Below are 14,049 nucleotides of genomic sequence, written 5' to 3' on the forward strand. Positions count from 1 at the left end.
TGTAACATGACATGTGCACATATCTAAATTTCTTAATGAAATTTAGGATATAAGAGGTAGATAACAATCTTTATTTTGTTTTCCACGTAATACAAGGTACGTATCTAAATAAGTAACAATTTACAAAATATTTTACTATATCTATACCAAGTCTCGCAAAAGAATATAGCTCGAATGTGCAATTCGAGTTATCTAAATCACTCCCATCAAAAAGGTGTATCGCAATAAAACCTAAAATATTTAATTAATATTATTAAAATGCTTTCCTTTCAGCAATCTATTTTGCCGCAAGTGTCATGTGAAATTACTATGCTAGCTACATGTATAGATACATACATATATATATATATATATATATATATATATATATATATATATATATTCATTTCATTTTATTATATCTTAAATCTCCACGTATATACGGCAAGCTCAAAAATATACTCTCAAATTAACAACGTGTTTGCGAAATATATCGAATACGTTTCTTAAAAAGTTATGGAATTTGTTTTGTCGCGTGAAAAAAGTTCTTACTAAACTAGATAACTTTCTCTGAGTATCGTCTTCTCTTGACTCAAATACATTTATAAATTAACACTATGCATTTCTCTTTTCAGATCAACCGATGCCTTTTTATTTATATCAATATTATTATTATTATTAATTTGATGTAATAAAAGTTGATGTTGCAATTGATTTAATTTAAAACAGTATTATTCTCGGAATTTTTATTTTCAAAAAGTTAAAAGTTTAGGTTCATTTCTTTTGACTCGTTTCATAACTCATTCATGAGTTATTTACACTGTTCAACAAAAGAAGTACAAGAATGACCATTTTCCATAGTTTTTCAGGGCGCTGAATACTAATCGAAGTGGCGGATATTAAAATTACCAATTGTCAAATTTCTACTTTTTTTAAATTCAAAGTAGTGGATATAAAAATTAAAAATTGGCAAACTTTCACTTTTGATATCCGTTGTATTAACTCCTCTATTTCGAATTTATTAACTTTGACATCAGATGAGTATTCAGTGACCTGAGAAACCTTATGTTTGAATAAACGTAATAAACGAATAAATTTAATTGAAAGCTATTTGGTAAATCGTTAATTATCTAATTCACAGCTTTTCCGCAATTAACGCCATATTTAACATTGAATATCTTATTCACCGACACAAAAAATTCCTTTTGAGGATTGAAAGTCCTACAACATACTTAATTTTCATTACAATAAAACTTCTCCAGCACGTCACATGTCATAGTTATAATATGCTAAAATATATTAAAATAGTCCTTTTTGCAATTTTAAATGCAAATTTCTCAAAATTATGTGATAAAGCAAGTGGCAAACGGGGTCGTATTTAGCGTTCAGAAAACTATAGAAAATGATTTTCGTCCTTGTATTTAAAAAAAGTAATTGTTTGTTAAACAGTGTTATCACAATAAAAGAATATTCAATTTGTACATTTTTTCAATTCATTGTTGATTTATACAGTACGTAATTAATTATTGAGCTTGTTTAGGCATATGTTTATATTAGTCGCTTTTTTATAGTACGTTTGTTATTAAATATATAAACAATATAATAATATAAACTCATTTTTCTTTCAATGATTTTGAAAAGTCGAAACGAGATTTATGCGCGAACGAATTGTATTAATGTTAATGTAGCTTGTAAGGAACTTGCTATTTTTTGTGAATATTCTCTGTGTCTTCGTTAAATTGATGATAGATTTGTATCAAATAAAGCTGTCGTACATTCATGAGAGTCATGAAAAAGGCGTGTCGTGGTCTCACACAAGAGAGAATCCTTGATTTTGTTGAATAGCTTGCAATAATTTGTATTTCAATCTTTCGCGAGTTTGATAACGCGGTAGATCGAGTAGATTGAAACACGTATGCGCAGCCGGTAGGAAACGTTCGTCAGTCATTGGCTGTATCGTTATCTGCAACAGAGGTAGCAAATAACATATTAATTGTTTACGAAGACAAGACACACATTCTCCATAAGGTCACGCATTCACGTCTTCTAACTACATTTCAATATGTTGTTTTCTCTCACCTTTATAGCTTTCATACCATGTATAGGTATTCTGTCACTACCCGTTAAAAAAAGTAGAAATTTCTTCTTGTCTTCTAATGACAGTTCGTGAAAGACCTGCCAGAAGAGCACGATAGTGGGATCACTTTTGGTATAGCCATCCTTGTAAGTCGCATTCTTCTCCAATTCTTCCCAATCGTAATTTTCATTGCCGATCAAAAGCAACATCAATTCGTGACTATGAAACAACTCCAGCACCCTTCCGCCGCATACATTATGAAAACCTTTGTGAAACGCTTTGAATTGCGTTTCCACCGATTTGTTCAATATATAGTCCACGTAAAGGTCCACGTATTGTTGTCTGCAAATGAAAGCTTTTGCTTTCCTTTTCTTCCTTTTCCTCTATTATCACCATTGGTGCTGACATGCATGCAATGTTTACGTACTTATTTTTTAATGTTACAGGAACGTTTTCACCACCCGGTATCAATTCGAAGTTCTTCATCTCGCCAAACACTTCCCTGGTCACCATGAAATTCAAGCAAAATGCTTCCTCCAGGTCAGATTCGTTGTATTCGAGAAGATCTTCTAAACTTCTGCAATGCATATACTTAATGGTATTTCGTTTAATATAAGATTAACTACGTATAGATTCTGGAATGAGTAGAATACCTAGCTATTGTCGGTGACATATCCTTAACATCACTTAGCCCGACTGATTCTCCTAAAAGTTTCTTGTACAAGACCAGCGGAAATGGTAAATTAATAATTACGAAGTTGTAAATGGCCAAGCCGCAGAGAACGCCGATTAGGAAATACATATCTTCCTCCTCTAACGAGTCTGAGCTAAACCAAATCGTCCTCGTCTCTTCATATTCTTTAAACATACCATACTTAAAATCAAGAATCTCTGCAAAGAGAAGCATGAAAAACTCTTTTCTCACACCACCCACGTCTTCAGCCTCCTCATCGCGGAATTTAACCTGGAAGAATGTGAATACGCGCTATGTAAGTTAAGTACGCGTTATAAAATTTTGTACATAGAAGATTTAGAATCTCTAGGGCAAGATCTCTATTAAGATTTAATTCTCAATAGATGTATTTAATTATCTAAATTTAAGGCATTAAAAAGCTTTAAAAAGCTTGATACTTACTCTAAGTGGTCTCTTTAACTCGCTAGAATCATACTTAAACAACTGTTGCAGGGTATCGTTGACTATGTTGTTCCGTGAAACGTGCAGTACTACAAATTGACTGTACTGCTCGAAGTTAAGGATAGCTGTACCAAGCATCAGATCCCTTACAACCCGCGACGCTGCTTCATTCATCGCGGATTGCATCTAACATAAATATAGTTTGTTAACAATGCGTATACGATGCGTATGCGTATATTTCTAAATAATATCAGATTTTTCTATATAGCTACCTGTATAGCTTGATCGGTTTCAAGCAACGTGGTTTTCGCCTCGGCGTCAAATAGGAAAGGATAATTGCAAAAATATATTTTACGGTACTGAAAAATTATAAGGATTATAATGCTACATGTATGTGCAGTAATAAGCATCACTGAAAATCTTAGGGTCACCTACATAAGTCCGATCATCTTCTGTCAGCCACTTGAGGTAGTCGCGGTTAATGTCTACATATTCCGATAATTCTGACAAGTGGAAGGTCTCATAGGGTACTCGTATACCAGCTGTGACATTTAATTTATACAATAATGCTAACAATTGCAGAGCACATTGTAGGCTCTCAGTCCACATAATAATCTGCAAAATATGTTTCCCATTATCGTAAAAAAATCTTTATCTCTTTTTAGGAAAGTTATGAGATTTTCATCAAATATCTTGTGTATTTGTAAAAATATTATTTGTACCAATTTATTCTTTTACTTATAGAAGCAAGAACTAGTCGCAGAATCAATTTTGATTGCTGGACCTATAAGGGCCAATTTCACCAACCACAGTTAGCTTAACCGACGGTTAAAGTTAGCAGGATTGACCAATAGAAAGCAGGGTGGAATGGGTGGATTAATTTCTATTGGTCAATTCTGCTAACTTTAACCATCGGTTAAGCTAACTGTGGTTGGTGAAATTGGCCCTAACACAGCCGTAGGATTACCAAAGAAATTCGTGAAAATCTCAAAATTTACTTCCAAATCATTTATCGCTCACGCGAATATTCCTGCACGTAGTTTACCTTGTCAGCCGTTGACTGTTTCACAAAATGGAGTACTACGGACTTGTACATTCTCACGAGTCTCTCAAAGTAATACGGCGGAGCCGCACTCCACCATATGCCAACGACCTTGCAAGCCTCGGCCTTCAGCTTCAACACCGCCTTGCAGAAGGGCGTTTGTAAAGAGCTGTAGTTGGACAGATTGGCGAAGCGATGATATAGCGGTAGTGTTAAGTACACTCTTAAAGACTCGACATCGGGCGGAGAGTCGACAAACGACGGTATCAGACTATCAGTTACACATGTGAAAATCTGGAATAAAAGCGTGATGTCGCCGCTTAAAACGTCGATCAAGATTTTACCTGTATCTCTTATAAATGTATGTACCAGTTCTTGAATTGTGTTATTGTCCAGTTCTGAGATAATTCCGAATAATCTGATCGCGTAGTCGATATCGATCCCGTGATTTTTGCTCGAACATCCATAATGCGCGTCGTTGCTGAGTAAAAAGGACGCATTTATACACGCTTGACTTTTGAATACAGTTTCTAAATACCTGAAAAACATCATAAATACTTGGATATCTACGCGATAATCGAGGCTACGGCAAATTTATTCATCAAGTCAGATCTGTCTAGCAAAGGAGCGAAGGAAAACGAAGAGAAAAACCACAAGGAAATGCGCAAGCGCCTAAATTAAACTTCTCTGTAGTAGATTATAATTTTCTTTAGTATGCAATATTTTTCACTTACGTCATTAATTCGTGATTAATCGGTGAACCTGGTGGGATCCTTTGACAGTCGCCTAGCTTTTCCTCAGTCACTGTAAGAATTTGGGAAGTCGACCCTAATATTCTACAGTCATCTGGTTCTATATTATCCTGTAGATATATTTAAGTAGAAATAATTTTTCGTATTTTATCATAGAAACGGTGCGAAATAAAATATTCTGTTGCATTCTCTTATTTTTCGTCTTTTTTGAAAGAAAAAAAAACCAATTAATCTAAACTTGTAAATTTGAAAGGAAATAAACTAAAAAGCCGTAAGAGCGTGATGATATGAGAAAACACACTTTTTTCTGACTGATCGTAGCAAAGCAATGATCGCCTCCACTGAAGATATGCTTAACAACACAGTCGATTTGAGGACTATAGTGCAGGTCGAGCACCATCGACGATCCGCTCGGCGAAGACCATGGTCCTAGGACGACTTGTGGCGTCGTAGCACTCTGCGGAGAACGGTTACCTAACTGTCCAGCACCACCCAAGCCCCATGCATAAACTCTTCCTCTAGACGGCACTAAAGCGAGCGTATGCCTTTTGCCACAAGATACCTGCACAAAATATATTATTTATATATAATATTTTAGAGTCTAATATAGATTAATAAATATATTATTGTGTGCAATTAAGATTAACATGACATAATAGTTGCATCACAATGTAAAATTACATCTTAATCACATGCATAATATATTTTATAAATTATAACTCACTTGCGTAACAGTACTACCCATCAGCTCCATAACTTGTCGCGGCAAAATCTCATTCGAGTTATTCCCATGACCTAATTGACCGTACATTCCAGCACCGCACGTAAACACTCCACCGTCCTGAAATAACCGCAGAAAAAGTTATTTTTAGATACTCTAACTTGCAGAATATTGACCGATGGATTAATAAAATTTACCATTGTCAAGAACACCGAGAAATCCTCACCACAGGTCGCATAACATACTTTTGAGTTTCTGAGAGTACGTAGCTGACATGGTAAACACCTCTGCTGTGTATCATTTAGTCCTAATTGTCCAAAGGTATTTCTCCCCCACGAGAATACAGCTCCTGCGAGACGACAACGAACACAAGGTTTGAGTACGCGTCAAGTCGAATAATACCCACAATGCCAATATAATACTAACCTGATTTTGATATAACTACAGTGTGATAACCGCCACATGCGACAAATGCAATCGGTACAGCAGCTAATGTGGTAATCCTCTTTGGTTTTATCTCGTTAGACGTGTAGGACCCTAATCCTAATTGTCCGTCTCTATTACTACCCCACGCATATAACTCTCCGTCATTGGTCAGAGCGATCGAATGCTCAACGCCACACGCAATTTGCACTATCACATTTGCACCCAATACTTTTACCATACGTGGAACACGCTCTGTAGATTCGACAATATTTAATCCTATGAGACAATAAATACATGATTATTATATTTATAATGTCCAAAAAATAGCATTTTTAATATATTGAGATATATTAATATAAAAAAATAGTAATAAAATGTATACATTACCTAATTGACCATTTACATTACAACCCCAACTGAAAAGTTGTCCCCATTCATTCACAGCCAGTGTATGACAATTACCGCACGCTATTTTCCTGAACACAAATGCATCCAGGCCAGGTATCAGTTCTATATAAAAAAAATCAATATATGTTAGCAAAGTTAAAAAATTTTAGGAGATGGCTAAATTACATATTTAATTGTAAAAGTTTTGGTTGTACTCACGTAACCTTTTCCTCGCCTTCTCATGACCAAGCTGTCCGTAGTCGTTATTGCCGCAGGAATACACTTGACCATCTTTTGTAATAGCTACGGAATAATTTTCTCCACACGCAACTAAAATTTTAATTTTTGTCAGAACATTCTCATGACAGAAATTTTATAGACCTTACGTTGTTAGAATCTTTCAAGAGCCTTACTTTGGACAACATTTTTCGCTTCTGTAAAATCCACTTCCCGCGGCATGAAGATATTCTCATCCTCGATACCACCCAAACCCAACTCTCCATGAATAGTGCTACCCCAACAAAACATAATGCCACAGTACTTGAACCGTTTCACTACTATATGAACCACCGTGTCACTCTCATCCACCGAACGCTTTCTCGATCTGCTCGCCTATATCAACAGACACATGAATTTTATTTTAGATAAGTTAACGTACATTATTAAATTTTTGAAAAATAGTCATGTATAATACACCAAATGTTGTTTATTTCACAAACTTGATATCAAAAATATTTGAATATACTTATTAGTCTTATTACATTTACAATATATAGATATAATACGAATAAAATTTAATTTAAATCTGTGAAAAAATACAATTTATACATGCCACTTTCGACACAAATATGTATTATGACACATTGAGCAACATGGTATAAATTTGTCCTCGGCTTCAAAGATGAACAATTCACTCTCCCCATAAATCCCTCGCTCACGTCTCTAATTATTAACGGAAATACAATTGATGTACCTAGCTGTCTCATACGACAATCAGTTCATTAATGACTTTAATAACTTAGTAATTAACTTTTGCCATTAACTTCGCGAGAGCACTTCTCAGACATCACATGGCGTCGCTCTTATCTCTCGCTATCTTCCCCGCGAACTCTATAAACAAACGCTTCCCCGAACAAGTCAATTAGCAAACGATTAATTCTGTCCGCGGTTTCTCCGCGGCCAGGCGTCGCGTCGCGGTGTGACTCCAACGGACGACCACGAGGTCCACGTGTGAAGCCGAGCGTAGTACCTAAAAAGAGGATATTCGGCGTCTCGGCGCCGCGGCTGAGTAAGGAATCGTGTTCGGTGTGACTAACCATATTTATCTTTATCTCCCTTTCTTTCGCGCGCGGGCGCGCGCACGCGACAAGGCATCAGGCTCGCGGGCGGCACATGTTATTTATGCGGAACGCGTGGTTCCCAAAAATAATGCCTCCTCGCAGCGACGATCTTCCCCGGGTGTGTGCTGTATCTGTGGTCGAGCCGCGTGGACCACCGCCGTCCGTGATCGCGATTTGCTTGAGCTTCAGGTGGCTTCGGGCTTCTCGGGATAGTGCGGGTCTGCCTTGGTCTGCCTCGCCTCGTCTCGGTTGGTCTCGGTGCCGTCTCCGTGTGTGTCACCGCGTGGAAGTTACGCGAAGGAGAGGGGAGGAAAAAGTGGCAGCGGAGACTCGAGGAACGCGTTGTTGCGACGGACTGAAGAGGTTAACTCGGACACCTTCGCGCGACAACTTGCAACCGAATATCCTCGAGCGAATCTACCCTTCCGCTTCTCAGGCTCATCGTCCTCCCCCGGTTTGTCGTCCCCGAAACTCGGAAATGGGGAAAAAAAAGAGACGAAAAATGAGAGATAAATAGAAAAGACGTTTGGGGAGGGGAGAGGAGGGGAGACGATCCCCACCGGTTTTCACGGAACGTAAACGTAAACGAACCGACGTGGTCGACGTGGAACGAGTTCGATATTGTTCGCGATCATTCGACGATCTCCCGACGTCAAGTGACAATGACGATTTCAGAACGCCGAATGACGTCGCGTAAAACGCGAGCGCGCGGCATCTCTCCTCCCCCGCGTTTCTTCCTTTTTTTTCCGTTTCATTTTCAAATGACGATTTTGGTATCTGAACGATCCGTGATAAATCGGTTTTCTATTGCCGAACTGGCTGCACTAGTTCAGAGTTTATCCTTTTTACTCCACATTGGTAGGAAAAAGATGAACTTTGAACTGTTCAGCGGCCAGTTCAGTTCAGCGATAGAAAACAGACCCACTAAGCCTGCTCGTTTCAGCTGAACTTCCACAGTTCATCTTTTCTCCTTTTCTCTCCAGCGCAAAAAAAAGAGGAAAGCCGAACTATGCATGAATTTTGAGTTAAAATGAACAGGTCTATTGTCTAATGACAGGGGAGCTTATTTGGATACGTAATAATGCAATTCGTCCCTGAACTTTACCACGAGCGGTCGATCGGTTTCCGACATTATCGTTACCTCCGAGATCCGAGTGGCGACGTTTAGGTTATCATATCGTTGCAGATCGATGCAGAAAAATCGCAGTACGACCGACGACGTTCGATCCGAAGGCGAGGATCGAGCGAGCGGGAATGAGCGAGCAAAACTGAGGACGAAACGGAGGACGTATAGTACTTCTTCACTCGTATATTACTCGCATTATCTCTCGCGTCGCGCAAAGAGCAATCAGTTCGGCTTATTATAATTATTTATTAATTGCGCGCGTTGCAGCTCACTTACATTTTCGATAGATCAACATCGCCGGCGGAGATATATAGGTGAAACAATAAAGTTCGACGTCACAGCGTGTGACAGTCGCACGTTTCTCGAACAGGCATGACGAGCGCGTAATCGTCCCCACGACTCGACGGCGCGTGTTGTACCATACCAGCACTACCAGCCAGCGGTGCATACATGTATAGCCCGATAGCCTTTCGGCTCGGCGCGTACCTCCGAGGTTCGAAGTCCAAGAAACTCGCGGCACCGGAATGCGAGATAGGCGAAAACACCTGGAATGTCAATGAAGTGTTTGACTCGGGTAGCGAGCTGACGTAATTTTTATCGTCGTGTCGTCGTTTTAACGTCAAAAACGTTATTTTGACTCGAAATAACGGCTGCACTTAGTTCGGAGATTATCTTTTTTACTCCACATTGGAAGGAAAAAGATAAACTCTGAACTAGGTGCAGCCATTGCAGTTCAGTAATAGAAAACAGAGATCCCCAACGTGCTATCTGAGCAGCTTTTGCTTGCTTTTGCTACCTGAGAGAGTCCATCGATCCTAAATTTTCGCGAATGACGAAGCGTAACGATCATAACAGGGTGAGGGAACCCGGATTATTGATCGTCTTTTGCTGCATCGGAGATAAGTGAACAAAATGTTTCAACTTGTCCATGCTTTGTCCAGTCAGTTGTCTCATCACGTGATGTCGAGTCCTTTGTATTGCAACAAAAATTATGAAAAATAAAACGAGAATTAGCGTGTGAGTTACTATAATGATATTTGGTATAATTGGACATTTTTTTAGATCTTTTCGATTCAATTAATTGGAAGATGAAATAGGCTGTTATACAGGGTGAGCCATTTTAATTCATCCACTCAAATATCTCAAAAATCAGTTTTAGAAGGAAACTTTTTAGACAAAAGTTGTTCAGTGTTGAGGGGATTATCTGATGCTGACCTTTATTTGACCTTGGATCCAAATTCAGAGGGTTATTTCAAGGTCAACTTGATTTTTTTTTAATGGAAACTCCTATTTTCTATTGTATATTCTTAATTGTAACTGATGTCGAGACATTTTCAAAATACTACAATACAGCTTTCTTTCGTTAAGAATTTCTTGAGATATTTTAAATTTTGTTATAATATTTGTTATATAAAATATGAAATATCTCGTAAAGTGACGTAAAATATTTACTTTTCGATGACTACCTTGATACTTTTATACGTAGAATAATGAAAGGAATCAAATAGCAATATTAACCCTAGAACGCATATATGGATTTTCTCATATGTGAAAGGCCAAGCGGGGTAATAAATTACCCCAAACTTGTACCGCGTGTATGTTTCTATTTGTTGTTAAAAAACTTTGTAATAGATAATTTGTTTTGCTCTTTAATAGGGAAGACGATATAGTAATCATCAGTTTCTGGTAGTAAAAAAAAACAGTAAACAAATTTCAAAAAACAAAACAAAAAACCAAAAATTTGGCTAAAATGACTGTTTTTTATAAAAAATGCTGTAGTTTTCCATGAAATTCACCGATTTTAAAAATTTCAACGGATTTTGAAAGACGAATAGACAACCTTCAAGGGCATGTAAGCGACTTTTTCGTTTCTTGGGAAAAAAAAACCATTTCTTTGAACGTCTGAAGTAGAGGAAATGACGAAAAACTGTCGGATGGGAAAAATCGCAAGAAATGGAAAGTAAAACAGATTCTGTCGATTATTATTTATTTGAAAGGTAGTCAAAAGTTATAAAAGTATATGGAAACAGTAAAATTAACTCCACAAAAACTTTACAAAGTTTTAATCAGTTGCTGTGCAAGAACAGCACAGGGTCATTCTATGCTCGTCACAAATTGCACGACGGCAGCGTTCACAATACGTTTTAACTTTTCTGTCGGTGCCCTCGGACAAAAGCTACAGCGTGCAAGTTTTTTTGTATTTGGGGGATTTCTTGGTGGTGGTGCTTGAATCTCCACCATAGCCTCCATCGAGACACGCAAATCGCGACGGAGGTTCGGCATACACAGTCGTACCCGTAAGTGTGGTTCAATGAGACTTCTAACAAGTTGTTTCAAAAATTCTCTTCGAACCAGGTTTGAATTTTCAATGTTGAAATTGTGCAAGATCAACGCGTTGATTCCTCCTTGATCGAGCATTCCGTACCAGAAACGCATAGGCCACCGAAGGGTTTTCCTTGCTGTGGTGTACTCGTGGCACATTTGATCGAAACAATCGGTGCCTCCCTTGGTATCATTGTAAAATAATACAATACTAGGCTTTAGCGTCTGCTGATCAACTTCTGCCTTCCAGTGCAAAGAAGACAAGGGCAACACGAATTTGTTTATCTTCAGTGTATATTTCACCAGCGTCTTTGTTCCATCGAAGAGAAATCGTGACGAATACACAGGGTCCGCAGCATGGAAGTGTTGAGGAATTTGACGTTTATTCTTTCTGAGTGTGCCTACCATCGTGATGGAATGTTGTGACAACATTCTATCGAAAATTTCTGTAGACGAGAACCAGTTGTCGCAGGTTATGTTACGCGAGGTTCCGTGCAGAGGTTCTGTCAATTTCCGAATGTAATAAGACGGTACGGTTTCAATGTTTTCTTTTTGGACTTTTCCCACGTACGGTTCTGCGGTGTACATGTAAAAAGTCCTCGAGTCATTGAGCATCACGATTTTAATGCCATATTTATCTGGTTTTGCACCATTACAGATTTTGAAAGGGCATTGTCCTCGGAAAGAAATAAACTGTTCATCAACAGTGCAATACGTGTCTGGACAATAAAAACTAGTACATATAGAGATGAAATGCTCCCAAATCTCACGGATCGGTGCAAACTTGTCCGTCTCTCTATGTGTAGATCTTGTTGTTTTATCGTCGAAGCGAAGCATTTTCAGGAGAAATGTGAATCTGTTGCGTGACATCGTGCAGCGGTAAAGGACAGACCCAAAGTCATGGGACCACAAATCTTCTAATGGCGTACTTGCAGTTTTCTGTAGACCAGAAAGGTACAGAACTCCAATGAAAGCCTTCAGTTCGCATAGGTCCACATCTGCATACGTCGCTTGTGAGACAGCCTCACTTTCCGTAGTGTCACGATACCGCTTTATTTCTTCATTGGTGTGAAGAACCACTTTTTCCAATAACGCGTTACTAAATAGTAGAGACCATGCATCGAGCGAACTTCTCACGGATTTTGCTTCTCCGATGGGACCAGGCAAAAACGTTCTTACATTGCGCTGATGATCTGCTGGCCTCTCCCGCGCTGTGGTGTACCATTGATGTCCATCTTTTCCAAGATAGATGCTTCGTCTACGGTCACGTCTTGAACTTGCACGAAAAATAGGAAATCTTTTTCGCTTGTTGGTTGACGGTCCAGCAGTATTTCCATCTTCACTTTGTAAATGAAATGTAAAGTAGTGTCCTAAACTTGAGCAGATATTTTTTGTTTTGAAAAGTTTTTGAATTGTGCACGTTTTTTGTTTATTGCTTATTTATTTATTTATTTAATATTAAATTGTATTATTTATTTATTTATATTGTATTATATTTATGTGATATATTTATGTATCACATATTATTGTATATTGTATTATATATATTTATATTGTATTGTTTTGTTTATTTATATATTTTTTATTTATTTTTGATTATTTTTTATATATTTGTTATTTATTATTTATTATTTTTTGATTGGAGTATTTTCTAGTACTTTCAACAATTTCGAGGAATTTTTGAATTAAATTTATCGAAATTTTCAGAATTCCATGGTCAGGTTTTTTGGAAAATCTTTGGAAATTTTTGAAAATCTTTAAAAATTCAAAATGAGAGGTAATTTTTTTCCAACAGTGGTGTACAAATTTTAAACAAAAAAAATTATCTTCTACTTCTGACCCTTCTCTAACTTCAGTTTCTGTCGATGCTTCAAAAGGTTCATCTTCAATGTCCTCTTCCGATTCCGAATCAGTCTGTGATTCTTCATTATCTTCTTCGCTATCTGAAGGCAAGTCGTCTGCCGCAATTCGCTCTTGTTGCACCAAATTATCATGAACACTAGTAACGCTGCGCATTTGGTAACGAGCAGACATTTTCTGTACAAAATTCAATTTATGTACTGCTATACATAGGTACGCCAATCCATCCATCCAGTTATACAATGTAACTATTTGTATAACTACTTTTTTTGTCAATAAAAATTTTTTACACGAAAACTTTTGAATACACGCTGAAAACGCCAAAACGAGTCATTTTCACAAAAAATCTGAAATATACTTACTGTGGTAAATGTCGAGCGTAAACGGCTAAGTGGGGTAATACGTTACCCTAAACGATTTTCTTTTTTGGTCACAGCTGCTGCACGGATCTAACGCACTCGCTGAATGACGGAGGTCGACTGCCGGATGACTAAACTGAATTATGATTAGGTTAGGGTCTCGGTATGAAAACGAACCTTCCTAAGTCAGGGGCGTAATTTGAATTTCGCGTGGGGTAACGTATTACCCCACATATGCGTTCTAGGGTTAATTTTTACATTTGCAATTTTGTAAAATTTAATGCGTCTACAAAAAATTTTTTAAAATAATTTTTTTGTTTCTTTTTTACAACAATTGATTCCTTTCATTATATTCTACATATAAAAGTATCCAGGTAAAATCATCGAAAAGTGAATACTTTACGAGATATTTCATATTTTATATTAAAAGTATTGTGACAAAATTTAAAATAATTCAAGAAATTCTTAACGAAAGAGATCTTCATTATAGTGTTTTGAAAACCTCTCGACAAGGGCTACAAAA

The 14,049-nt window shown here is 37.4% G+C and overlaps 1 protein-coding gene across 1 annotated transcript; it reads right to left on the reverse strand.

Annotated features, from left to right (window-relative positions):
- Positions 1-50: 50 nt before the first annotated feature.
- On the reverse strand, positions 51-9,526 carry Herc4 (HECT and RLD domain containing E3 ubiquitin ligase 4). Its single transcript, XM_071781027.1, has 19 exons — positions 9,262-9,526; positions 7,836-9,127; positions 6,933-7,131; positions 6,739-6,849; positions 6,520-6,642; positions 6,133-6,408; positions 5,904-6,055; positions 5,710-5,826; positions 5,287-5,547; positions 4,968-5,095; positions 4,603-4,771; positions 4,237-4,527; positions 3,627-3,806; positions 3,464-3,550; positions 3,192-3,377; positions 2,710-3,020; positions 2,484-2,633; positions 2,059-2,398; positions 51-1,942 (listed from the first exon to the last, which is right to left on the reverse strand). The coding sequence occupies exons 2-19, from the start codon at positions 7,836-7,838 to the stop codon at positions 1,790-1,792; spliced, it is 3,237 nt and encodes a 1,078-aa protein (XP_071637128.1). The 5' UTR covers positions 7,839-9,127; positions 9,262-9,526; the 3' UTR covers positions 51-1,789.
- Positions 9,527-14,049: the final 4,523 nt, after the last annotated feature.

This window comes from Temnothorax longispinosus, chromosome 6, assembly GCF_030848805.1.
Source record: "Temnothorax longispinosus isolate EJ_2023e chromosome 6, Tlon_JGU_v1, whole genome shotgun sequence".
Lineage (NCBI taxonomy): Eukaryota > Metazoa > Arthropoda > Insecta > Hymenoptera > Formicidae > Temnothorax > Temnothorax longispinosus.